Genomic DNA, 25,672 nt, shown 5'->3' on the forward strand with positions numbered 1-25,672 from the left:
GGATATAGATCAGTTATATAGTATTATTTTCATGCAACGTTAGCATAGCATAAGATAATTATGATATTTAGACATAAAGTACCTGGGCAAACTTGAGGGGCTTCAGACCTTCATCCACCCCTAAATCCCTATGTTCACTGTATATCAGTTGGTTTTTGGTGAGTTGATTGAAGTTGTTAAAAAATCTGCAAATACCCTATAGTAACGCAAATCGCGCATTATCATTGGCCTGTAATTGTGTGGCTTTGTCCAGAGATGTAACCTAGTGTCAGAATCTAGTTTTAACACCTTAATTATTTTAGTTAACAGTAGCTAAAATCTCACCACAAGAGCCATGTACTTAAGAGCTTTCAAATGCCATTATAGCAAATCCTATCATGGTCATGACTGCACTATGCAAATACATTTCTCTGCTACAAATTATCAGAGATTAAAATAAATTGAAGTTCCCCTCATACCGAAACAAGATTGCAGCTCAAATCTGGCAACACGTGCGCTCAAACAGCTTCCCTTTTCTACCTTTTGATAAGGGATTGACAGAAAATGAGGTCAACTGGATGGTCTGTTTGGTCAACCACAACCAGATGAATTGAAAAAGAAGTAAATGTTACATCGTTTGTTGACTGTTTGAAGCAATTTTAATCCAGCCAATCACATGATGGGTTAAACTGTCATAATGAGTTACTATCAGTAGGCTTAAATGTCAGATTTGTCACTAATTATGAGAACTAACTAGGCTTTATCTTCCATAGGTCTTTTAGTTTAAGATTTTTCATTTCAGCAAGTGTTTCCTCATATCTTCAGTCAGATGTAGGCCTGCTGCTTTTAAAGAGTGCCCCTGCACAGCACACGGTGACCTGAAAACCTTGTGACCAGTACAGGGTCTCTCTTCAAGGAGCCCCCTCCCCTCCGTTAAAGAGGCCTATATTTAGGTCCAACTACCACCAGGGACACAACAGTGAGTGTGGGAGTGCTGGTGTGAGAGGTTGTCAGTTGATGGCTGTCCACGAGCAGTGACAGTATTTCCAGCAAATAAAGGAACTAAAAGCGGTCATTGGAGTCAGGGAGGACACAGGAAATTTCTCTTGGCTGTTTTGCAAGTTCAAGTTCTGTTTCTGCAAGTAAGGAGGGACTGCTGAGGGTTTGGTTTTTTTTTTAGCTTTTTGCAGGTTATAAACTGTCTGAAATAGGAACGCCAAAAGCTGAGGAGTTTACTGATAAAATGGGGGACAAGAAATATGAAGGTCAAGTGCCTCTTGTTGAAGATACAAAGGTGACAGTGCTTCTTGAAAGTGAAGCATCATTCAGGCCTGACGACAAAGCCGATTACCCCGTTGCTGGGGCTAACTCGATCTACTCTGCGATTCTAAGCAGAAATGAGGCAGTCAAGGATGCCAAGCGCCTTAAGACTTTTTTGGAATTGCGAGACAAATATGTGAAGAAGAAGGTGGTTTTTGAAGACCCTCTGTTTCCTGCAAATGACTCCTCGCTCTTCTACAGCCACAAACCTTCTATCAAGATTGAGTGGAAACGTCCCTCGGTGAGTGCCAGTCTGTTGTCATCATATTCTTTAGGCCAAGTTACACTTAATGCAAAGGAGCTCTTCTCTTCTGTATATCTCATCACCTCCAAGACTTCCACAACACGTGGGTGGGGCGTTAAGGTGATATGGCTGTATGTTGTGGATGCATAGTTCTGGCTTGTCACCTTCTACAGTCACAGACAGCTGATTCTCATGCAGGAGGACACCCTCTGCCTGTGCTGGGAAACATAGTGGCAACTCAGTCTTGGCTACAGAGTTTCATATTTTTCTGATATAGATTTGCAAGAGGGTTTGATTGTCTTCCAACACTCTGTCTCTGACACCAAATTGTTCTGGCTTGTAGCAGGACTTTTGGCAGAAGCCACTTTAGCACGACACAGATAGCAGCAACAGAAATAAAGACATGACAGATGACACAGAGTCTTAACCAGGATCCAACATGTATGGAGCAATAGTACAACATAAAAGTAACCTGTTCAATTAAACATCCCACATTTACAAGTTTAGTTAAATAAAAGTACAGAAGTGTTGTATTAATGCAAAATGACCACTTTCAGGCTGTTGTAATACTACTACTACTAACAATAATTTGCTTACCAAGGGTTTAATGAGAAGTTTAATAAAACTCTCATATCTGTATGTTAAATATTAAGCTATCACCTGCAGCTGATTAGCTTAGCTTAGCACAAAGAGTGGAAACAGCTTGTCTAAGCGTTTTCTCCTGGGTCAACTTCCTTTCTTTATGCTAAGCTAGGCTAATGGCTAGCTTCACATTTACCTTGCAGACAAGAGAGTTTTATCAGTCTTCTAACTGCATTCTTATGGAGCAGGTCAATAAGTATTGTATTAAGAAGTCCAACTTGCATCAAAAATGTGCTTTGCTATTTGTTCCTGCACTTATATGTTTGAGCCTCCTTGTGTTGAATTATGTATGTGCTATTTGTGCATGTCTTAATACATGTCTGTAGGGGATCTTTAAGTAGCATTAAATAGAAATACTACTAAATATCATAAAGTACAAGTGGCTCAAAATGTACTTAAGTGCATGTGAGTGTTAGTTTTGACCACTGACCTTACCTGCATGAAGAGTTAATCTCTCCCAGTTTGAAGTGATTATCAGACAGCTGCTTATTGGCTGCGAATAGTGATACATGAATCGTGTCCAGGGATCAGCAGCACACTCTAAATTCGGAACATGAGGCTGCAATTTTTCAGCCTTAGTTATGGTCAGCTTGATTCCTGATATTTTTATCCTCTTTTTCTAACCCCTTGAAACATGTTGGAGTTATAAAATGCTGTTTTTTACTTGATAATCTTGCATTTATTTAGTTTATCCTGAAGTCAAACATTGAGAATAATAAAGTCCCTTTAATATATGTGTGAATATGTGATAAAGGTGGACAATTAGTTGGTCATTTCCTGTACAAACACCAACACGATTCTGCCTCTTTGCCATGACAGAGATATGCAATTATGAGGTAAGGGCTTCTCAGTATTTAGCACAACATTATCACTCATTCAGAGGACCAAAGGGTCGTGACCCATGAACCTTCAGCAGCTGTTTCCCCATAAATATGCCGTGAATGTGGAGGGGGTTTGATGGTCAGGGCAGGTCCAACTCTGCCCAACTTGCTTTCAGTTTCAGGGTCAAATCCTCATATTGTCAATCATGTCAGGTGTAGATTTGTAAATCCAGATTTTAAATTGTTGTGAGGTTCAAATGTTGTTGTGTTGTTCTTTTACTAAAATGTATAATTGAACAAAAGAAAAAAAGAAGAACAGCCAATCAAGGACTTCAAGAGGTGGCAAACAAAATTTTAAAAATCTGTATAATATCTAAAAATGGAAATTTAGATCGGGAGAATCTAAATGAGTAAACAAGATAACAACTCCTTCTTGACATTCAAAACCAGCTTTTGACAGCTCTTGGTCGATGTCTGACAGTAAGTAGTAATACCCGTGAAGGGGAATGGCAGTAAATTAAACAATGTTTCATCTGTTTTCATCTTACGTGGTATTTCACAGTGAAAAAAAATATTTGAACCACTGATGCTTCTGCTAAGAAATAACACCCCAACACTCTCATCTTTATGGCAGGAAATTTGTGAAAACCCCCAGTTCATCATAGATGGAGCCAACAGGACAGACATCTGTCAAGGAGAATTGGGTAACATTTGAACCATTTCTGCTTTCGAACAAGTGGCTTAAAAGTGCAACATGCTGCCTGGGAATGTGGAAGTGACTGACTATGATTTGGTGTTCTGATATGTAAAGTAGCTGGTGTACTTTCCCCTCATATATAAACCCTTTGTGGTGCATACACAGTCCCTTTGTTGACAAAGCTTGAATTAGTTTTCTTACTAAAGCCTGCTTGTAAGAATTTATAAGAATGTGATAGAAAATTAGGTTAGGTTAGGTTTTTGATGTTGCAAAAAGAAACAGAAACAGATATGTGGGGGGAGACAGTAGGAAAGTAAAATATCTATAATAACATAACGTGCAGCCAAGATTTGTGGGGTGGAAACCAGAGCCGGGAATATGCTTAACAGCTGCAACGACTAAGTGAATTGGCCTTAACGTTGCTGATGCTACTTTACTGCCGTTGATGACTGATACATACATCAATGTGGTTTTAATCTGTGACACCTGCAACACTTTATAAAGCAGTATGCTTGGATCAAGTGTTTTCATAGCTCATGAATCTACTGTTGACAGGTGACTGCTGGCTGCTGGCTGCCATCGCCTGTCTGACAGTGAACGAGAAGCTGCTGTACAGAGTGATTCCACCAGATCAGAGCTTCACTGAGAACTACGCTGGCATCTTCCATTTTCAGGTTTTTACACTGATGTTTGACACGTAATAGTGCACTAAACAACTGAACTTTAATGTTCTGAGAAATGTTAGAAATGTTTTTTTTTCCTTCCTGATACTGATTCCGAAACCTAAACGTGCATATTGGTTATCTTTAAAAAAGTTAAACCATTTGTAAAACATGAGCTTAAACATACAGAGAATGAATGTCACCAAACTTTCTTTTATATAGTTTGGCAGTCAGTCATAACCAAGAAAAGAATACAAATATCAACAAATTTACTGACGTGTGCCTGAAGTTACACGAGTCACTTGTCATTTATATTGTCATATTTCATACATGTATTTCCCGATATGTCAAACAAACGAAAACAACGTTAGTAACTGAGTTAAACGTGCTTAACAGGTATGAGTCAGCTAATAATCTCAATCACGATTGTGTCACACCCCGGTGAGGTGTGGTCTTGTTTTGGGTTTATGTCTCGTCATTTCCTGTTTTATTTTGAAAAGTAACTCTCCTCTCGTTTCAGGTCACTTGCCCTTCCTCATGTGTCTTCAGTCTGATTGTCTCCCTGATTACCCTATCGTATCCACCTGTTCCCTATTACCTCCATGTGTTCAAGTAGTCTGCGTTTCCCTTGTCTTGTGCCAGTGTGTTTCGTCCTTGTGCGATCACTTCAGCCTTTCCTCAGCCACAGCCTTGTTTTCTGTTCCTGTTTTTTCCTCTAACAGAGTGAATTTTTGATAGACTTTTGTCTCTTTTTCCTCCGTAGGAGTGATTTTGGTTTCCTTTTTAGAGTAGATATTTTCTCTGTTAGGTTTTTCTTTTTCTTTACTTATTTTCATAGCCTTTTGTTTTTATCTCCTTTGATATAAATAAGGTTTCATAGCAGAGTGTCTCTTATTAGAGGAGACACTGTTTAAAAGTCATTTTTAAAGCTTTTGGGTTATTCTCACACTGTACTGGGGAAGTCATTAATAAAGTCTGTGCTTATCCTGACCTGCTCCACATCTGAGTCCTGCCTGAGTCTGACCCTGACAGATTGAAGCTTTGTCTCATCAGTGATTTCCTGTTTTAAAAGTGTTCTGTCTTCTGATATTCAGTTCTGGCGTTATGGCGAATGGATTGACGTGGTTGTGGACGACCGCATCCCCACCTGCAACAACCAGCTGGTTTTCACCAAATCTTTCAGAAAGAACGAGTTCTGGAGTGCCCTTTTGGAAAAAGCTTATGCAAAGTAAGCACAGTCTATTAATGTCCACTGCAAGGTGCAGTCGTGCAGCTTTCCTCATCGCCACCTCCATGATGTTTCCTCACTCATCTGAGTTCAGATTTCCTCTCCATCCACTGGGAAAAGTTTGTCCTTTAGTCTTCAGTTCTTGTTTTCTTCACAAATTAAGTGAAAGCCTGGGGACATTTAATTACCTCAGGCATTGACGACTGACACTACTGATCTATCGCCTCTGTGGCATAATATTTCTTGAATTTATTTCAAGTGAAATAATCTTTAAGATCCAACTTTGAGTCACATGTCAGGTGTATATTTTTTGCAGTGTAGCGTCAGTAATTAGGCACACAAGTCCTCTGTCCTCATGTTTCATAAACTGGCTGCAGACACTGAAAAATCCAAGCCTCGGCAAACATACACGTCAGTGCACTGACTGAAATGATTGACCGCCCCCTCCTCTCTCAGGTTGCACGGGTCCTATGAGGCACTGAAAGGGGGTAACACTTTGGAAGCCATGGAGGATTTCACGGGAGGAGTTACAGAGTTCTTTGAGTTGTCCGAGGCATCTAAAGATCTCTACAACATCATGAAGAAGGCGCTGGAGAGAGGCTCACTGATGGGCTGCTCTATAGATGTGAGTGGTAACGAAAAGAGGTGAAGTTTAGTGTACAGGAAGCACATATTACTCATATTTAAGAAGTAAGAAAACATGGTTTTATTAGAGGGGCTGATAACACACAACTGACTGAAATCTGATAATCGAATTCAACTGTAATTCTAAGGAAGATGTTTTACTTCAGTTTAAAAAGGTTACTTCAGTACAAAGCATTAAAAGTAAAAGTACTCAATGCAGAAATATGTTGTGCTGTTATTGATTGATTGATTGTTTGGTTCCTTAAAATTCAAAAAATGAAAAATATAATCGCAAACACTCACAAAGAGAGAGACAATTCCCTCTGAATTGTAGCGATGTATGAGTAGAAAGTGGCAGGAAAAGAAAATCTTCAAGTTCAAGTACCTCAGATTTGTACTTAGTCACATTCCACTCTTGCCTGCCCAAAATCCACTGATGTGTGTTGCATCTGTCAGATTTTTTCAGCCAGTGAAATGGAGACTCGGACTGATCAGGGGCTGGTTAAAGGTCATGCCTACTCCATCATAGGCCTGGCAGAGGTACAATAAAATTTTCCATTTACTGGTTTGGTATTCGTAAGAAATGGCCTTTAAAAGCATCATTAACTGGTCTGGTTGTTGCTTGTAGTGCGATGAGGTTGGAAAGGACAGCAGAATTCGTCTGATTCGCTTGCGTAATCCCTGGGGTTTTGTGCTGTGGAAGGGACCATGGAATGCAAAGTAAGATCTGGAAGAACTTCAGTTCAGGTTTTTGTATTGTTTTAATTTGATTGTATTGTTTCGCAAATAATACTGTTTATACAAAGCTACTTACCGTTTATAGCAAACACTATGTGACCCAAGTCTGACTGATGCCGTTCAAATCCTTTCTTTATCTTGTGGCGAGTGTGTGTCAATCTTGATCTTTCCATAGTTCACCGGAATGGTCAACCATTTCCATCGCAGACAAAGAAAATCTGAAAAAACAGACCATAGAGTCAAGTGAGTTTTGGTGAGTAAAACTCACACACGCTCTTCATCACATCTTCATTTTGTCTTGCTATAAGTCGTGTCCCTTTTCTTTATTTATTCAGGCCAATTGCAAATTTGCCTCACAAACTGTACACCATATGACCTTCGATTCAGATAAGGAGCTTCCTCTTTTATGTTCTCTTCCAGGATGTCTTTTGATGATTTCAAGAAGAACTTCACAAAGCTGGAGATGTGTAACCTGACGCCCGACACGCTGCAGGGTGATGAAAGACAGAGCTGGACGGTTTCGGTCAATGAGGGTCGCTGGGTGAGAGGCAGTTCTGCTGGTGGCTGCAGGAACTTCCCAAGTGGGCCTTTGATTTATTTATTTTTTTTACTATTATTAGCTTTTATTTATTCAGCATTGATCAAATTATTGTGTCTTTACTGTTACTATATGACCCTCTGACCCTCTGTTAGAGATTGACTTATTGTGTGTTACAGACACATTTTGGACCAACCCTCAGTATCGGCTGCAGCTGTACGAGGAGGATGACGATCCAGAGGACGGGCAGGTGGCCTGCACTGTCGTTGTGGCTCTGATGCAGAAAGGTCGACGAATGCAGCGTCATCAAGGAGCTAAATTTCTCACCATTGGATTTTCCATCTATGAGGTACTGATCACATATATTACTCAGATTTCCTTCGACACTGGATAAGCTGATGAACTTTCTCTTTGGTTTCTTCTTTTCCTCTGCAGGTGCCTAAGGAGGTATGCCCACCTTCGAGAAGGATGTTGTATTGACCTGTATCTCCAAAGAGTCACGCTTGTGTGTGTGTGTTTGATTTAGCAGTACATGTGGTAGTTGTGGTAAAACAAAAAAAAGTACTTCCGGTTCTTGCGAAACCTCTATATACGCTTTATAACACAAACCAAAAAAATATTTTCTGTGTTTAAAAGATAGGATTATTTTCGTTGTTGAATACTCAGTCAATTTTATTTTATTCATTTATTTTTTGATTTTAGTCAACAAAATATGGTGAATAAAAAGGTAACTAGCAAATCTAAAGAGCAACATTTGAGCAAATATTTTGTTTAGATGGTTTTTGGACATGATAACTAATTCAAATCATTTAATCAAAGTGTTTGGCATCTAAATTGTTTGTGGACAGATTAATGTACCTCAGCAGAAAAACAATATCTCTAGCATGTTTAATACTTCTACTCCTACATGTAGGCAACAACAAGATTTTGTCATTGTTTTACCCATGTGTTATTTATTACTTCTATTTTGTTTTGTTGTAAACTTTATAGTCCTGAATATACTTCTAACAGTGGGAGTATAGGTATTAAGAAAAGTTTGTTATGGGGGGGAAAAAGAAACTTGTTTAGTTTTCTTTACGAGAGTTAGCTGAGACGATTGATAGCATTCTTGCACCTGTATTCCAAATACAAAGCCAACACAAACAATCATTTAGCTTACCATAAAGATCTGAAGCACGTGGGAACAGGTTGCCTGATTCTGTCTGAATTATCGGTATCAATCTTCTCGCATAATTCTCAGCAAGAAAAAAAATGTGTATTTCCCAAAAAGCCTTTGAGCAGTTCTTTGCTTTCAACATTTGCTTTCCATCGCACCAGCTTTCACTTTTTCCATACCATCTCTGACTTCTTTCCATCCATAGATGTGTGGACAGAATCAGCATCTGCAGAAGGACTTCTTCCTGTACACGGCCTCCAAGGCTAAATGCAAGACCTACATTAACTTGCGGGAGGTAACAGAGCGATTTCGTCTGCCACCTGGGGAGTACGTCATCATCCCCACAACCTTTGAACCCCATCAAGAGGGAGAGTTCATCCTCAGGGTCTTCTCTGAGAAGCAGAGCACGTCCGAGTAAGGATCACTGTGGGTCAGCGGCCATGTTTGGTGGTGCAGCTGCTGTTATTTTTGGGGATTGTTGACAGTAAAATTGCAAAATATAGAAGAGCCTTTAAATGATGCATAGCAGGGATTCTTATGTGTTTACTTTTCTTTACAGGGAAGTGGAGAATGAAATCGGCTCCGACCAAACACAGGTTTGCAATGTGATTGAAGGAGTAGTGGGGTCATACACGCTTTATGTAAAGACAACTCTGACTGATATTGTAGTGGAGAAAAGACTTGAGACAGAGGTTCACATTTCATGTCTGCATATGTTCTGTCTGTTCCCTGTGAATAACCAAAGAGGCTGAATATATGGAAACACCAATCAGCAACAAGTACTACAGTGCAGATGCTTTCACATGAAACAAGAGCCCTGGATCTGCAATAGGCTTTCACACTGCAATATCAGTTTGAACTTAATGTGTTCTAAACCCCACTTGTTTAACACATTACATCCACTTTGTCGTTGAAATCTCTCTGTCTTGTCTCAGTTCATACTAATTGTTCACAAATTGTTTTTCCCACGAGACTGACTAACAGACTTGTCTTTCCCACTTTCTCATCTCATTTCAACCTTCTCTTCTTCCTTGTCTTATTGGCCGTCAGCAAGACAAAAAAAAGAAAGAAAAGGTAATGCATGTGGTGGCCACTGCACTCATGGATTACTTTAAAACTTTGTGCTGCTTCTTTCCATCATATGGTGTCAGTGTTGGCTTTGTGTTGGTTTGTGCCATCATCACATATAAAGATAATAACCATTGGAATAAACATAAATTATCTCTCTCTTTTCTGTCCTGTTTGTCCCTGATCCACTCCCATTACCCAAATGCAAGCCTATTGTGTTTGTGTCAGACAGAGCACGAGCCAACAAAGAAATCGAGCATGACGGCATTCGGGGGGAAAAGAAGAAAGCGAAGGTAATCTCCTTGTTGTGGGAGCGCGGTGTGTAACAGATAGGCTGTTATTGTTGAGCCAAAAACACAGACTGCAGCTGTGTAGCAAATAGCCCATAGTGACCTTTGCCCTGTCGTAATTTCTGGAGACTGACGACTCTGCAATGTAATCTTGACCAGGTCAAGTAACATCACTGGGAATAAAACAACTGGGTTTGAAGCCAACTGATCTCAAATGGCTCAGCTGCACCTGTTTTCCTGTAAGGTCCCCGTGTATACGAGCCAAATTGTTTTATGTCTTTCTCTAATGTGCTGCTCTCCTCTTCTGGTCCCATAAGGAAATGCATCCAGAGTTTATCAATTCCTAAATGTAGTATTATTTACAGTGCAGCAGGAACAAACTGAATAAGTGGGAATAAAAGTTTTACAACTTATTTAGCTGTCACAGACTTTTTATTTTTGGCACCAATGCCTGTCCTTATAATTTACTCATTTCATATCTGTGCCTCAGCGAAAACTACTCCAGCCTGAGGAGGAGACTGAAGAAGAAAAACAGTTCAGAGACATTTACCAACAGATTGCTGGTGAGGTGAGTACACAGAGAGGAGAAAGGAGCGTTTGGAAACAAGAGAGGATTAAGGATGTCTGAGTCTCATATTTCAGCCAACATGCAACAAATTGTTCCTCCTTCCATCAGGACATGCAGATTTGTGCCAGTGAACTCAAGACGGTCCTGAGGAACGTACTCACCAAACGTGAGCACGCCGTAAAAATTAAGATCGTTATTACAGTCTGTGTCATGTGCTGATCATTCATACGAAGCTGTCCTTTCCCACAGACAGTGAAATAAAGACAGAAGGTTTTAGCCTTGAGACATGTCGGAGTATGATCGCCTTGATGGATGTATCCTTTCAATCGGAGGGATGTGTGGAGACTGAGTAGCCCATGAAGGTGGCATTAGTAGGGGTGAAACATTTAAGAGATAAAATAGGATAGTCTTTTATTACTGTTCCAGAGGGAGAATTCAGGTGTAGAAATAGAACTTTTATTGACGAAACAAGTATGCTCTATTATGCTCCTTACTGCACTGAAAATATCTTGGCTTTCAGCAAGAATGTTAGTCAATTTGAATTTGGGAAACAGTAAATTCAAAAATTCTTTTATTATTGGTGAATCATTGATGACAGTCATTATCTCCCACATCTATGTTTTTTTTTTTCCATAACTGAGCCTTTCTCAGACTGATGGGACAGGAAAGCTGAACCTGCAGGAATTCAAACACCTGTGGAAGAAGATCAAGTCATGGCAGGTGGGACCAGGTTTCAGCAACCTGAACTTGTGCTCACGTTTAACAAACCTAAAAGTTTTCATCTTGCTGTTCCTCTCCTCATTCTTTCAGCTCATCTTCAGACGTTACGACAAAGACAAAACCTCCTGCATCAGTAGTTTTGAGATGAGGACCGCTGTTAATGATGCAGGTGAGCAGCATGATAGGAAAACGTTTAAGAATTTAACATTTGCCGGATGTTTCTTTGTGCGTTCTGAGTATTTCTATTTCCAGAGCTAATCATTTAAATTTCAAACATTGATTAAAATAAAGCAAGGCTGTAAACATGGGGTCAACATTCAGAGGGCTGGAGGGAGTGAGATGCAGTGTCATTAAGTGATTAGCGGGTCACAATAATATAAAACATTATAATAAATCCATATAAATGATCGAGTTCCAACTTCCCAGCTTTGTCTTGTGTAAGAAATCACATTCCCAGGTTTACTAAATAAGCCTGTAACATCACGAACCCAATCTGTTTTGTCCTCTCCACGTGAAGGATTTCACCTCAACACACAGTTATATAATATCATCGCCATGCGCTACGCAGACGAGCGCCTCAACATCGACTTTGACAGTTACATCTGCTGTTTTGTGAGGCTGGAGGGCATGTTCAGTAAGTACATTCTGTTGTCATGTGGTACCAGGAGATCTGTTGATCAAAAGTAATCTTACCTCATGTTTTTTAAAAAATGTTGTTATTGGCACATTCACGTTCTAGCCGAGTCACTGCTAATAAAAATACAAAATATTTTACCCTTTAATGAATCTTTACATGGACAAATTTAACTTATACATTCCACTAAGTGCAGCTTCAGTTCAAGATTTCTGAAGAGATGGATGAAGACTGAGCTCTTGTGTCTCTTGCAGGAGCTTTCAATGCTTTCGACAAAGACGGAGATGGAATAATCAAGCTCAACGTCCTTGAGGTAAGCCAGCTGTTAAACGCTATTCCGTGTCTTACGCTATGTTTCTATTAGGCTTAACGATGTTGGCCAGAGTATTACTTCAAATTTTTTTGTGATGAGACTTCTGAGACATGCAGGCATCAAAGTGTATTGTTGACTGTGTACAGAAGATATCAGTTTGAAGTAGTAGTTTGGCTACATTTTCCCATTTCCATTTGCTTTTTAGTAAATACTGTAACTGACAGATGACAATATTTTGTTTACTTCATTTTCATAGAGGACCAAAATGAAAACTTCACTATATGGTGCATCACTTTTCAAAGTATTTTTTAGATTTCTTTTCATCTTTGAAAACAATTGGGGAAAAAAAACAGTTTTGGCAGGTGAAATCACAATAATTATGTTGTTGTAATACTCATTTTACAGATAATATATGTAAAAATGATCCTGGAAAAAAACTTCACCTCCCAAAACTTTTTTTTTTTTTTAATTTCATTTTTGGAAAAAAAAGAAGAAAAACTGAAGAATGAGCACCAGAATTTATCACTTTCTTCTCTGGGCTTCCGTACATCTCAGAAAGGTTGACTTTGTAACAGCACTGTATTTGCTGTTTTTGACTGCATTACAATGTTAAGTTTCATGTAGTTTTCTGGTCATTCAGTGTGTACTTTAAGTATAATTTCAAAATTAATCCCTTTTGTGCTGATATTGTATTTCTTTTGCTCTCTTTCCAGTGGCTTCAACTGACCATGTATTCTTAAGTCCACTTTGTGATCATTGCTGTAGCTGCAGTTGGTGCTCACATTCATGACTCAGCATTTGGGCAACCACTTTTCAGTATTTTTGCACAGATTTTGCGATACCAAATGACTAAAGTAAAAATCACGTTTGAGGATTTCTCCAAAAGCAATATTTATATTTGTCATCCCTGAATCAATAATAGGTCAGATTTAATGTCACCTTTCTTTTAGCTTATTTTAAAGTGACTGCCATCCTGTCAGTAATGCAACCGATTCCTCAAGTGCCACCAGTTTTCCTAGACTCTACATGCTGATGAAAGATCACTGCTTCAAGCAATGACGAAGTGTAATGATGTGAACAGATGTTTTTGCAAATGTAGAATTGACCTTTGCTGCCAAAGCTTCTGTGTAGTCAACAAAATGTGGTTCATAATGCAAAGCTAGAAGTATCAATTTTGAAAGAAATAAACATGATTGTGAGAAGTGAGTGAAGGCACATTTTGTTTGACAGAACTCTAGAAAAATACCGAATGCTCTGTGTACTGTTGTTAAACTATAACAAACAAAAGTGAACACTAAATCAAATCTTTATTGCTGCACACATACAGCAGGTAATAAACACAAATCAAACACACACACACTGTACAGTATAACATACAAAAGTTAAGGCAGAATTTGTCGGTGTTTGTCTTCATTCAGTTGGTTGTGACAGGTTTCTGAGGTTTCAGTGATACAGGGACAGAATAATCATCTGGGAACTGTAAGTAATAGATGACTTACTTTTATAACCAAAACCAAATCTCTCAGTCACAACATAAAGATTTAATGTAAAAGTTCTCATGTGTGACGGGATGTTACAGTCTGAGTGAAGAGGTAATTAAGAATACACCATGATGTGAAGAAAAATGAAAAGTCACTGTATGATGATAAACTTTAAATCTGGGACACAAAAGGGAAGAGACATCTGACTTGAAGACAAGAGAGTAGAGGTACAGATTTTATTACTGGTACAGATTGTTAAATATTAGCCTGTGGATTTTAAACTCTGGATTCATTGCCAAACTGCACCTTTGTACTAATACAGCACACCAGTAAGTTAAGCCTGTTTATTCCCACAATTAAGCTATTGCCAACGTGCACATCTCCTTTCAACACTGAAGTGAAGACTAAACTTTAAAAACATCTGGAAAATCATTCTGACCTGCTGATTTCATGAAGGCCAATGAAATGACAATATCTGTTATGTGCACTGCAGAGTGAATCGCCACAACTCTTCTTTTCACAACAGCAGTTGTAAAAATATTATGAATGATTAGCTTCACAGGTAATCTGACAGTGTAATTTATTTTATGGTGTCTAAAGCCATGCTGCATATTCACAGTAATAAAGACAAAATGTGCTGACCAATAGATCGAAAAGTAAAGTAATGGATCATTTTATTCGTCAAAAGGCTTACTTGTGGGTGACTTAACTGCAAATAATTGATGGAAAAAAAAAATATTTTCACAGCTGGACTGACTGAGTCTTAGAGGACTTTAGGGATCAATAACAACTGCTGTGTCTCATCTGACTCTTACCTCCATACAGGATGCACAAGACCAAAGAGAACCTCAAAAATCAGAAAAACAAAAGGCAAAAAAATTGATTTTCTATCAAAAGCTGATGGAAAGTAAAACCCAAAACCCTGAAAAGAAATCCAGCCTTCTGGATTATTCAATCTGCTTCTGGATCAATCTGCTGAATCATCTCAAAAGGGCTGCACTTTGCTGTCACTCTCCACGTGGCTCTGCATGTGTTCAAGCAGCTCCTGCAGGAAAAATACAAACAAGACTGAGGAGCTGTTCTCATGTTGATGTTCTGGCACTCAGGGGTCATCACTTTTGGCAACAAAAGCTATTAGAGTCAGAACATGTGATCAGCTGCGACTTAAGAACACACTGCACACTATTCATCTTCACTTTGCTGAAAATAACATGGTGGTCAGTTCATTACCTGCCTAACCAACTGCTGGTTGGCAAAAAATGTGCTGCAGCCTCTCCAGCGACATCTGACTGTGTCATGATTCCAGCTGGCGTGATCTTTGACAAGGTGCTGAATAAGATGCTCCGCCATGCTGAAGATCAGAGAGCAATTCTGCCACTGAACAGAGGGCGAAGGTCACAAAGACATGTTACAAAACAAGACAATCAGAAAGTATATCAAACCTTATCGTCGTTAAATAACTTTAACATGAAGAACTCACTTGCCTTCACTCTTGTAAGAGTGAAAAAGTCTATAAAAGAAAGTGTACTCATGGAATAAACAACTGAGTCAAATATATCTACATTTTCTTCTGAGATTCACTCTCTGTACAACAAGTCCTTACCCAGCAGCGGTAATTCTTCATCAAGTTGAGCTTTACAGCTTGAATGCTGCCATCATAACAGCCTGTATAGATCTGGGTGGGACAGAAATGGTTGAGACATTATTCAACAACATCCATTCGCTAAATCTCTCATGCACGTTTAGATTAAAATAAAATATGACTGGTTTTAGTCTACGTACCACACTCTTATGCACAGCCATACACATCACCATATCACTGTGACCCCCGTACACCTGCAGGCAGTCATGGGACTAAGAGGAGACAAATCCAAATAGAGTCATATTCAAGCAGTTTTCACACTCCCTCCATTGTATACAAGTAGAGCAGTACACCCTAATTTCTGTGGCTCCTCTCCAAAGACATTTTTTTAATATCTCTGATTGCTGTCAGTCACCTGATGTCTGCTGTGAGACATCGGGAGACAAACACATATGACAATGGGTTCATACCATTACACCAGATATCTGCAGGTTTCAAGAAGTCAAAATTAAGATATTTTCAAACAGAGGCCTGAATTGAATATTGCAATTGGAAAGTATGAAATGTACAATTGCTTTTAGCAAAAGAAAAAAGTTTGCTTTGAGTATTCTGGATGGTGAAGCACATATGAACTGAATGAAAGAGGAGTTGAGAAATTTCAATGTGATCTCAACCCAAGAGTCTGTTAAAATACTGTACCTGCAGCTTATACACTCGGACCAGTTTATCCAGACAGGCGGTTATCATCACTTTCCCCAAGATCACTATTGATGTGACGGCATGACTGTGACCCTTATACATGCGAACCAACTCTCCTGTCTGCAAATAAAAGACAGAATATAATGAATAACGGTGTCAGTGAATGCATGTAGTTGCAACATAAACCAAACTATGAACCCAGACAGACACTCTGCATAAGTTAACATTTAACTTTCAAGGCACAATAAATGTTCCAGTTCATAAATTTGTAATTCTAAAAGGCATCAAGACAAACTCAAGCGCCTGTTCATTGATACTTAGACAAGTTACTCACATGGATGTTGTGGACACGCACAGACATATCACTGGAGCCGCTGAACACCAGGTCATTCACCACCTGAAAACAACAGAAGAAGAATTTAGTACACCTGACACACAATCGATAATATCATTGCAATAGCATTGTCCCAAATGTCTTGGTACAACGAAGCATTAAGATTTCCCTTCATTGGAAGTCAGGGGATGAGCCCAAACCCTGAAAATCAGCCCCATGAAGAGGGGTGTCCAGATACTTTTGTCTATATAGTGTATTTACAGCCTTAACAATAAGTAATTGTAATGTTTAGTCACTTTTTTAAGATATTTCTAAATATTGAAGCTGATGTGAATCCAAATTAAATGTTTTCTTCAGAGAGTAAACAGAAACAAGCTTTTCCAACACATTTCATCAAGAAAAGTGTCCAATTATTTGGCCCATTTATTTGGACAAAAATCATTTTTAAACTTAAATGGTTTATTTCCTCACCTGCATACAGAGAACAGTTCTGGTGTGACCCTCCAGCGAGCGCAGCAGCAGGCCGCTCTTGGCATCTCGTACACTGATGGTGTTGTCGTAGGAGCCGACCAGCAGCACCCGGCGGGCGCCCTCCTGTGCTACACCCAGGCAGCTCACGCCTCGTGGGCCGTGGCATTCAAACACATCTAACTCCTTCAGGGTCTAACGAAAGAGAGGGAGGGAGAGAGAGAGAGAGATCACTGCAAGGAGGAAGAAAACACCAGAGAGACAAAGAGAAAAGCAAGACGTATGCTGTAAAATAGTAGTGAAATTATGAGTATTAAAATCACGGCACCCACCTTTAAGTCATAGCTGCCCACTGATCCGTTCGCGAGTCCAACAAACAAAACGTTCCAGGCAACGTGCATACACAGCACTCTGTCTGACAGAGAGATCTGATCCAGACACCTCTGAGACTGGAAGAAAGCAAATCACCAAATCACAACAACAGCAACATGGTTTAAAAAAAAAAAAGAATCCACAGGTAACTCCTGAAACCCCAGCTACAAAAAGTTAAAGCTGCCAGTGGACAAATACATGACAGCAGCAGGTATTTGCTCCACAAATCTCTTCTCTTTTTATTTCGCTCTTTCTCATACAAAAAACTGAATGCGTAACATCAACTAAACTGATTCCCTGCCTTGAAAGCCTTGAAATGTCACACAGAAATCTCAAGAAGAAACATCTGCGAGGATTTCTTTCTTTTCTGCACCACGTGGCTTGGCCAGATGTTTTGTACCTTTGTGCTGTAACAGCGGACAGTCTCGTCACTGGACCCCGTGAAGAGGCGTGCCGGCATGTCTGGGAGGGATGACACCAGCAGACAGTTGATTTTGTTCGTGTGACCCGTAAACACTGCTCGACACGCCCTGCTCTGGGGAAACAGAACATATTTCTCACTTTATTTTAATGTTCATGTAGTTATCTGGGTGTTTACCTCAACAATAAATTGGACTGGTCACATAACACCATGACAAGTGAATTTCCCCGCTGTGGGATCAATAAAGTTCATCTTATCTTATTTCTTCTTAGGGGGGGAAAAAAGCAGCCAATTAACAATGTGCTTCATAATACCCTCAGACAGTAGGCCCGTGCTGTGTTGTCCCCTGAACACGTGTACAACAGGCCCTCGTGAATCTGTAGGCCATGAACGGGACCTGCGTGGTTCTCAAAAGCTCCCAAGCTCAGCTCCTCATCTTTGACCACGTCGACATACTCTGCAAAAAAGAAAAAAAAGAAAGCGGTAAATACGGTGAAAATTTTTAGAGCTCAGTTTTATCTCTGCAAACAAACATGTCCTGTGAGAGTTTATATTTAATACAAGCAGGAGACACAATCCTCACCTGGAGGAACACTGGCATCTTTCTCCAGCACAAGTGTGGCCTCAGATTTTCTGGGTGGCCTGGAGAGGAAAAAAAGTCAATCACATTTCATATATATGTGCAAAGCATCGGAACATTCAGGATTCTTCTGTGCCAAACATAACCTTATGTAGTGACCTCACCTCTCCACATCATTTCGCCTTAACGCCTGTGCGCTTGCAGTGCTGACCTCCACATTGACAGACTTCTGAGGAGCCTCTCTGCAGACATCTGTGATCGTCTCCTCGTCGTCCGATTCATCGATATCAATAACCACTGGGCTGGAGGGCTCGATCACTTTGACCGAGTCATCGCTCTCGTACTCTCGATCGTGATCTATCGCTGTAGCAGATGCCTTTTGATCTTTTTCATGGACTAAAATGGAGGCAGGTTTCTCTGCTGCTGGTCTGAGATTTCCTCCCGCCCAATCAGTGTTGGCTTCCTCTTTCACTGAACTCACTGTCTTTACGCAGTCCTTTAATACCTCCCTCGTCACCTGCTCCTGCTTGGCAGGTGATTCAGAAAAAGTGCTTGCTGATGTAGTGGCTTGTGTTGGGGGTTGTTTGAGAGAGGTGGGGTTGGCTAAGGATGGTGATATAAACAGCAGCGAAGGGAGCAAATTAGAGGGAAACAGGGGCACAGGCTGGTTCACAGGTACCTCAGGTGCTTTTGGGTTACAGGACACTGTAGATGGTTGGGAGACCTCACGCTCTAATGACATGGTTGGCAGGGCATGCGGGGTTGGATGAGGCTGGCTGATGGAAAATGCTGAGTTTGTGGGGGGTTGTTGGTGGCTGGAGGAGGTGGGGAAGGCAGTAGAAGATGGAAGAGAAGAGTGTGTTGGTTGTGTGGCGGCGGCAGCAGCTGCTCCTGCAGATGAGGTGCTTGCTCTCTCTGTTACATCAGGTTCTCCTGAGTATCCTCCTGGAGGAGATTAAGAAAGGAAAAAGTAAACTATTTGGAGTATGGGAAACAATTTGAAGCAAAAGGCAAATCTTCTGTACCTTGCATCCCCTGCAGGATCTCAATGCGCTTGGTTCTCAGACTGTTGATCTCGGTAGTACACTAAAAATTGTAAAAAAGTGAATGGTTTTTGAGGAAAAGGTACAAAGGATTTCTGTGATATTTGCTTCTTCAGTGGTGGTACCTGCTGTCTCAGCAGCAGGAGTCTTTGAACTTCTGCGTAGACAGCTTGCAGGGTATTGCGGGCCTGGATCATAGAATTTTCCAAATCCTGTAACGAGTGGCTCAGCTCCTCCTCCCTCAGAGACACAGCCAACAGCTGGTCCATTTGGTCCTGGCCTACAGGACAGGAAAACAGCCAAGATTTAATGGATGACATTTGGAAATATTCACTACATAAGTGACAACACAGATTTTATGGTCTCAAATCATAAAAAGCTGTCACACACTGTTAGTGTGTCAAGGCAAATCAAAAAGAGGTGATTATCATCCCACATTATGCTGAACTTATTATGGAACTGGAACAAAAGGTTTATTAAACACACAAAACATCAGAATTACCTTTGTTTGACTTTGTTTTCTTCTTTTTTGCCTTTGGCTCTGTATGAGAGATGTCTTCATGCTATAAGAACGTGCAATAATTAAATTCCAGCAATAAAAATATATCAGCAAGCTAGATACTCATCTTACATTTAAAAATACTGTATACTACTCACTATCACAATTGTTTCCTGCTTCCTCTTTTTGGTACCACTGTGTTCTTTAAAATCTCCATTCCCATCCATCAAGTCTGGCTCCACCTTCACAGTGATGGTTTCGACCTTCTGATCGCTGCAAGCTTTGTGTGCAGCACCACGGTGCTCCACAGGCTCCTGTGTTTTGGTGTGTCTCTCATTTAGTGTTGTGTCCTGGGGTTGTGGAGGTACTTCTGTGCACTTTGCAGCTAAAGGACTATCTGGGAATGACTCCCAGTGGAAGCCTTCTGACAGAGGCAGGTCCTCTGCTCGTGTTGAGCTTTTTTGGTGAGACAGCGGGGTCGCCAACTCAATTCCAAACCTGTTACGACACAGAATTAAAAACAGATTAAAAGTTCAAATTCATGTTTGGCAAACAAAGGGTAAAGTGGATGCATGAGAGAAGAGACTTACCTGGGCATGCCTGTCATCCTCTCCAGCTTCTTCTTCTTCACCTCCTTGTACATCTCCTTCCAGTTCAACTTACTCTTGGTCCCTGATGAGTCCAGTAACTTGTTCATGAGCCATGCTGGCTCATGGGCAATTCGAACCTTGCGGGTGATGTTTAGATTGGGCTCAGAGGATGCAGTCCTGTCTGGAAATCGGCTGAGTGAGGTCTGGCTGTTGAGGGTCCCATGAGATTCTCTCTCCCTGCTGTTTGATGGTCCGCTGGAGACCCTTGCAACCACTGAGCTCTTCTCACAACGCTGGGTTGCTCCTTGTGTCACTTTGACTGCTGTATGTCTCGGCTTAGCAGAAGCAATGCTGGAACGATGAACACCAGAACTGGATACAGGAGCATGAGAGCTGACCAGTGAGGACTGCTCAGATGTGTTTGCAGCAGACGTGATGCGAACTGGAGCCTCCTTGGCACAGTTTGTGAAGGAGCCACCTGCTGGCTGGTCTTTCTTAGCTCCTGCTTTATCAGCCAACCGAATGGCTTCCTCACTGTTCTGCTTCCGGGCTTCACGGTCCGCTCTACATGGCTCCCTCACACCCAGTGCTCTTCTGATTTGCCGCAGCATCAAACTGACATCAATGTCCTGTATGGGAGCTGCGTTGGAAGATCTGCTTGCTGAAACAGGTGGAGACGAGTAATATGAACCTTGTTGTCCTGGTCGAGAAGATCCTGTGCTCTCACTCGGGCTGTGATCAAATATGATGGCTCCGTTCTGAGGGAGGTGATCACTGGTGAAGTCTGTTGCCTGTTGTCTGCAGGCAGACAGCTTGTTGTCATGGTCTTGCGGGATGACCGCTGGCCATGTTATTTGTAGATGTTGTGGCACCATAGGAAGACCTGCACGGGTGTTGTGTGGTCTTCTAAAATATGAAATGTCTGTTCGGGAACTCTCAATACTGCACTGACTGTTGAACAAAACATTGTCACCATGCCTTTGGTGAGCTGAATGGTTAAACTGGTCCTGAAAATAAAGGTGCCCCAGAACTGTGTGAGGAAGCCTTTGCAGACTGGTCACTTTATTCTCTTTGTTTTGAACAACAGCGTTGCTGCTTCCTTCCTTGTATGTCCCCTGCACCTGGTTCTGTGTCCTTGCCGTCACTTTTTTGGATCTGTCCAGCTTCACAACTTGGGACATCCCCGTGTCTTTGCTGGAGGATCCCTGTTGCATTTCTGCACAATTCAGTCCAGCCAACTGCTTCAGTTTCTTTTTTTTCTTTTTTGTTTCTTTCTTCCTGCGATGCAAATAAACAGTGTTTCACAATAACAACATATTACATAATGGAGAGAATAAAATGCAAAATCTGATCATTTTGTATCAGTATCATTACAATATATATATACAATTTATACAACAGATAAAGAGATGAAACTCTTACATTCTCAGCATCTTGTTTCTCTCCTGGATTTGGCTCATGGTCTCTCTGCCCACAGACTTAGACAGAGAGATGGGCTTAACATTTTTAGACATCAAGTTCTTCAAATTGGCTTTGTGCTGAGCGCTGGAAATGTGCTGAGCATATTCATTTAAACCCATGCAGGACTCCTTGCACGACTGACATTCATGAAATGAATTCCTGTTAATGAAGGAACATGAGAACAGATTAACAGGTTAACCTCAAAACAATTTTCGATTGTCAATCGTTTCGATTGAAACGATTTTCATTCATAACATAACACTGGGCTACTCGGATGAGATCAGTACACTACACCTTCGACCAAAATGTCTTATTAAATTTAGGTTTAACTTTTAAAAGTGGTGTATTTTTGCATCCCTTGTCCATTTGTATAACTAACGGGTATGACTTACTTGCCCAGCACTGTCTCCAGTTCTCTGTGGTGCAGCAAACCATCCATGTGCTGCAGTGCTTCCTGCAGTTAACAGTCATACTGTCAATATTACAGATCATTTGTAAAGGCTGCATGCTGAAAAATCACATCTGGGTAATATATGAATACTACTCAATTAAATGTCTCAATCACAGTTAAATCCACTTACACATCTCAAATACTTCCTGCGACACAAAACACAGTAGTTTCTCCTGACTCTCTGGTAGGATAGTGCGTTGTTGGCACAGTTGTTGCTGTTGCTCCTCTTCTTCCTCTTCTTCTTCTTCTTCTTCTTTTTCGCGGAGGTTGGACCCGCCTTCTCATGTGGGGTTTGAACCATTGCCATTTCTGACCAGGTGAAATAAGAACAAATTATATCAGCAAATACACGAAAGCTTTGCATTAACCTTAATCCAAATATCGGATAAATGAAGCCAAACCCCAATGTCTCAAGAGCATGTTATAAAGATTTCGCAGAATAAACGCTACAGCCTAGAGATTACACAGTGCTGAAAACATGCAGGCTTTGGGGTGAATGCGGGACAGTTTATAAGCAATACAACACTGTAACGCCAGCTGTTAATCATCAACTCTAAACTTATTCCAACAGTAAAGCGTGGATTTTACAGTGAGGACTTGCAAACAGACTAAACAGTGGCACATTCGCCGTCCCTGAGTTGCAATTCACCCCAGCCGTTGGGAGAGGTTAGCGGAGTTTAGTCGAGCTCTTTCTGTTAAATCAGATATTAAGTTTAAATTGTAAGTAGATCATAATTACCAGACGAAATTCACATGGCATCAACACCGAACGGCTACTCGGGCGCCATGTTTGTCTACGTAAATTACGTTACGTCTACGCCGTCCAATCGTTCATAAAAGATGATACCGGAAGTTTGTCGGCGGTCCTTTTCCGTAGATCTACAAATGATGAGACGAGAGCGATTTGGCGATTTTGCAACGATGTTTGGGGATGATGGTGTTTTATAAGTTAGCTATAGTGAGGTACGGGACAGTCGTTCCGTGCGGAAGAAGGGGTTTTGCTAAAAAAGAAACAATTAGCTGTTTGTTAACCTAACTGTTTACCTTTTCAGGTTAAAATGTGCAACGGCTGTGTGCAAAAGGAATATCCGGACCGGGTAAGTTGAGGCGACTGGGACACCTCACTAACTACTATCGTCAACTTAGCCAATTCACAGCTAACTACTAACAATATAGTTAGCTGTGAGTAACGTTAATTTATCTACTTGGGATAACCAGCCACCTCAAACAGTGATGCTCTGGTGAAAGTAGAAATTTGAAGGTGTTACCGAGAAAGCGAAAAGAGTTGAACGTGGTGGTGTGAGAGTAAGAGGTCTGTGATTTCCTTCTCAGGGGAACACCTGTCTGGAGAACGGCTCTTACCTGATGAACTACGTGGGCTGTGCCAGCTGCCATCAGAGGGACTTCGTGCTGATCAGCAACAGAGCCACGGAGGATGATGATGGAGAGGAGATAGTCACATATGACCGTTAGTCTCTCTTCTTGTGCTCCCACTAGACTAGACCAGACAACCAGTTGCTTTCAGGTGCCGGTGAACTGACATGTTTTTACCAACCAGTTTTCGTAGTCGTGGAGAAGAAGACCTTCCCTTGTAGTTCATGTAATTCTGGGTGTGGTTCGGTTTAAAGTAAATCTTAGTGCTACCGCCATACAATGACATTTTTGGCCTCATTGTGCTTCCAACTTTGTGGTGATAATTTGGGGAGTATGCTTTTCCTGTTTCGACATGGCAGTGCCTTGAAGAAATGTTCTCCCAGGTTGGCGTGGAGGAACCTCGTGGCACCCAGCAGCTTTGGGATGAATTGGAAAATCAGCTGTGAGCCAGGCCTGATCGCCAGTGGCCAGTTTTACTGATGTCTTGAGCCATATTCCTGCGGAAATCTTGAGGAAATCCTTTAAAGAAGGGTGGAGGCTGTTACAGCAGTAACAAGGGGTCCGATTGTTTTTGGTTATACGGTGCATTTGGTTTCCTGTCATAAGGGTTTTGTGAAGAAGAGAGAATTACCAGACTCTTTCATATCTCACCAGAAGTTGAACCTTTTGAATCACTCACCCACAGCTATTAGCTAACACATTTTTTCCTTCCAGATGTTTGTAAAAATTGTGACCACGTCATCGCCAGGCATGAATACACCTTCTCTGTTGTTGATGAATATCAGGTAAGTAAATACAGATCCATACATCCATTTTCTATACCGCTTATCCGTCAGGGTCACAGGGGGAGCCTATCCCAGCTGACTACGAGTGAGGGGCGGGGTACACCCTGGACTGGTCACCAGTCAATCGCAGGGCCAACACACAAAGACAGACAACCACACACTCACAATGTAATGTGAGTGTGAGAGTAATAGCAATGTAGAGTAGCCAGTTATGTGCATGTGGGAGGAAGCCGGAGAACCCGGAGAAAACCCACACAGGCACAGGGAGAACATACAAACTCCACATAGAAGGGCCCAGACCAGGATTCGAACCTGGACCCCTCTTGCTATGAGGCGACAGTGCTGCACCACTGCACCTCCGTGTCGCCTCTAGTACATACTGATCTATAACCTTAACATACGTCAGTTCATTTGTGACGCAAATCTTTTTATGGGGCTAAATTTATTTTCTAACATACTAATTCAGCAGTATTCATGGTTAGTTGCTACCGTCTTTGTCTTTCAGTGTGTATATTACATCTGTTTGTTGTCGTCCAGGAGTACACTATGCTTTGCATGCTGTGTGGAAAAGCAGAGGACTCCATCAGTGTCCTGCCCGATGACCCCAGACAGTCTGCGCCTCTCTTCTAAGACCTCAGACCTGCAGATTTTAATTCACTGAGCGTTGCCACCATGGACGTGCTGCTGGCATCAAGATTCAAATCATTTTTTTATCCTGCATTTAAAATTGTGGTCATTATATTTAAAGGCTGTTTATGAACTACTGTATGTACTGTATGCTGGTATCAGTTGAATAACTTTTTATTACCCTCCACGACCACAACAAGTGTTTTATGTATGTCAATTAACAGTGTACTATAAATAAACATTTTTACTACAAAAAATGTTAATGCTATCTGCATTTTGGGACTGTGTGAAGTCTGAAAGACAAATGTAAGGGACCCTTCCATGCAGCCAAAGAAATCACAAGTTCCAGCTATTTTTTAAATCCAAAATAGTTATTTGTTTAAAAATTGACTTCAAATGTCAGGCATTTGAAAAAATATCTTTCTCCTTATATGGATTATGTTAAGCAGTCTTCACGATGAGGAACTTATTTGTGAGGTTGCTTGAGATCGAAAGTTCACTCCTCATATTGGAAACAGCAGCTTGTATAAAGAATCGCCACAAGGTCAAATAAGAACTCTGTAATATACATTTGTAAGCCAATATAGACAAGAAGACTTTCAAATGGTCAGGAAAAAGAGGAACATCCTTATTGCCTAGACTGGCCAGCCTAAATAGCTCCAG

General features: G+C 40.9%; 3 protein-coding genes across 10 annotated transcripts; 2 read left to right on the forward strand and 1 right to left on the reverse strand.

Moving 5' to 3' along the window:
* The first annotated feature begins 781 nt into the window (after window positions 1-781).
* capn3b (calpain 3b) lies at window positions 782-13,448 on the forward strand. 5 transcript variants are annotated; one of them, XM_046373045.1, is made up of 23 exons: window positions 785-1,540; window positions 3,641-3,710; window positions 4,259-4,377; window positions 5,460-5,593; window positions 6,050-6,218; window positions 6,674-6,757; window positions 6,846-6,937; window positions 7,131-7,208; window positions 7,376-7,536; window positions 7,673-7,842; window positions 7,929-7,940; window positions 8,855-9,063; window positions 9,209-9,245; window positions 9,700-9,723; window positions 9,927-10,010; window positions 10,498-10,575; window positions 10,684-10,741; window positions 10,825-10,889; window positions 11,227-11,295; window positions 11,386-11,464; window positions 11,813-11,929; window positions 12,184-12,242; window positions 12,956-13,448. In XM_046373045.1, exons 1-23 carry the CDS (start codon window positions 1,223-1,225, stop codon window positions 12,980-12,982), a joined length of 2,313 nt encoding a protein of 770 aa, XP_046229001.1. In that variant the 5' UTR covers window positions 785-1,222; the 3' UTR covers window positions 12,983-13,448. The 5 variants fall into 5 exon arrangements, 4 of the variants coding, with proteins under 4 accessions (XP_046229001.1, XP_046229002.1, XP_046229003.1 ...); XM_046373046.1 differs by lacking the exon at window positions 9,700-9,723 and having other exon boundaries at window positions 786-1,540; XM_046373047.1 differs by lacking the exons at window positions 785-1,540; window positions 3,641-3,710; window positions 4,259-4,377 and adding an exon at window positions 5,268-5,382.
* An 82-nt stretch (window positions 13,449-13,530) lies between these two features.
* On the reverse strand, window positions 13,531-23,095 carry znf106b (zinc finger protein 106b). Of its 2 annotated transcripts, none has more exons than XM_046373037.1 (22): window positions 22,963-23,095; window positions 22,354-22,532; window positions 22,165-22,226; window positions 21,734-21,931; window positions 20,312-21,589; window positions 19,880-20,219; window positions 19,725-19,785; window positions 19,348-19,502; window positions 19,205-19,265; window positions 18,344-19,124; window positions 18,183-18,241; window positions 17,914-18,056; window positions 17,579-17,713; window positions 17,139-17,255; window positions 16,810-17,001; window positions 16,339-16,401; window positions 16,005-16,124; window positions 15,506-15,577; window positions 15,327-15,398; window positions 14,954-15,100; window positions 14,714-14,768; window positions 13,531-14,571 (listed from the first exon to the last, which is right to left on the reverse strand). In XM_046373037.1, the coding sequence occupies exons 2-22, from the start codon at window positions 22,528-22,530 to the stop codon at window positions 14,504-14,506; spliced, it is 4,356 nt and encodes a 1,451-aa protein (XP_046228993.1). In that variant the 5' UTR covers window positions 22,531-22,532; window positions 22,963-23,095; the 3' UTR covers window positions 13,531-14,503. The 2 variants fall into 2 exon arrangements, with proteins under 2 accessions (XP_046228993.1, XP_046228992.1); XM_046373036.1 differs by lacking the exon at window positions 22,963-23,095 and adding an exon at window positions 22,787-22,912.
* churc1 (churchill domain containing 1) lies at window positions 22,871-25,266 on the forward strand. Of its 3 annotated transcripts, none has more exons than XM_046373061.1 (5): window positions 22,871-22,889; window positions 23,276-23,320; window positions 23,556-23,691; window positions 24,312-24,382; window positions 24,920-25,266. In XM_046373061.1, exons 2-5 carry the CDS (start codon window positions 23,282-23,284, stop codon window positions 25,010-25,012), a joined length of 339 nt encoding a protein of 112 aa, XP_046229017.1. In that variant the 5' UTR covers window positions 22,871-22,889; window positions 23,276-23,281; the 3' UTR covers window positions 25,013-25,266. The 3 variants fall into 3 exon arrangements, with proteins under 3 accessions (XP_046229017.1, XP_046229014.1, XP_046229016.1); XM_046373058.1 differs by lacking the exon at window positions 22,871-22,889 and adding an exon at window positions 23,058-23,151; XM_046373060.1 differs by lacking the exon at window positions 22,871-22,889 and adding an exon at window positions 23,097-23,186.
* Window positions 25,267-25,672: the final 406 nt, after the last annotated feature.

This window comes from Scatophagus argus, chromosome 19 (genome assembly GCF_020382885.2).
Source record: "Scatophagus argus isolate fScaArg1 chromosome 19, fScaArg1.pri, whole genome shotgun sequence".
In the NCBI taxonomy this organism is placed as follows: Eukaryota; Metazoa; Chordata; class Actinopteri; family Scatophagidae; genus Scatophagus; species Scatophagus argus.

Bases quoted from the DNA above. Each gene is read 5' to 3' on its own strand.
- capn3b (XM_046373045.1), top strand. From the start codon at position 1,223: ATGGGGGACAAGAAATATGAAGGTCAAGTGCCTCTTGTTGAAGATACA. The intron at 10,742-10,824 runs GTGAGCACGCCG...CCTTTCCCACAG, and splicing joins GAGGAACGTACTCACCAAAC to ACAGTGAAATAAAGACAGAA. The intron at 11,930-12,183 runs GTAAGTACATTC...TGTCTCTTGCAG, and splicing joins GAGGCTGGAGGGCATGTTCA to GAGCTTTCAATGCTTTCGAC.
- znf106b (XM_046373036.1), bottom strand. From the start codon at position 22,847: ATGTGCCACTGTTTAGTCTGTTTGCAAGTCCTCACTGTAAAATCCACG. The intron at 21,590-21,733 runs GTAAGAGTTTCA...TTTGCATCGCAG, and splicing joins AGAAACAAGATGCTGAGAAT to GAAGAAAGAAACAAAAAAGA. The intron at 18,242-18,343 runs GTGAGGTCACTA...TTTCCTCTCCAG, and splicing joins AGGCGAAATGATGTGGAGAG to GCCACCCAGAAAATCTGAGG.
- churc1 (XM_046373061.1), top strand. From the start codon at position 23,282: ATGTGCAACGGCTGTGTGCAAAAGGAATATCCGGACCGG. The intron at 23,321-23,555 runs GTAAGTTGAGGC...TTTCCTTCTCAG, and splicing joins AAAAGGAATATCCGGACCGG to GGGAACACCTGTCTGGAGAA. The intron at 24,383-24,919 runs GTAAGTAAATAC...GTTGTCGTCCAG, and splicing joins CTGTTGTTGATGAATATCAG to GAGTACACTATGCTTTGCAT.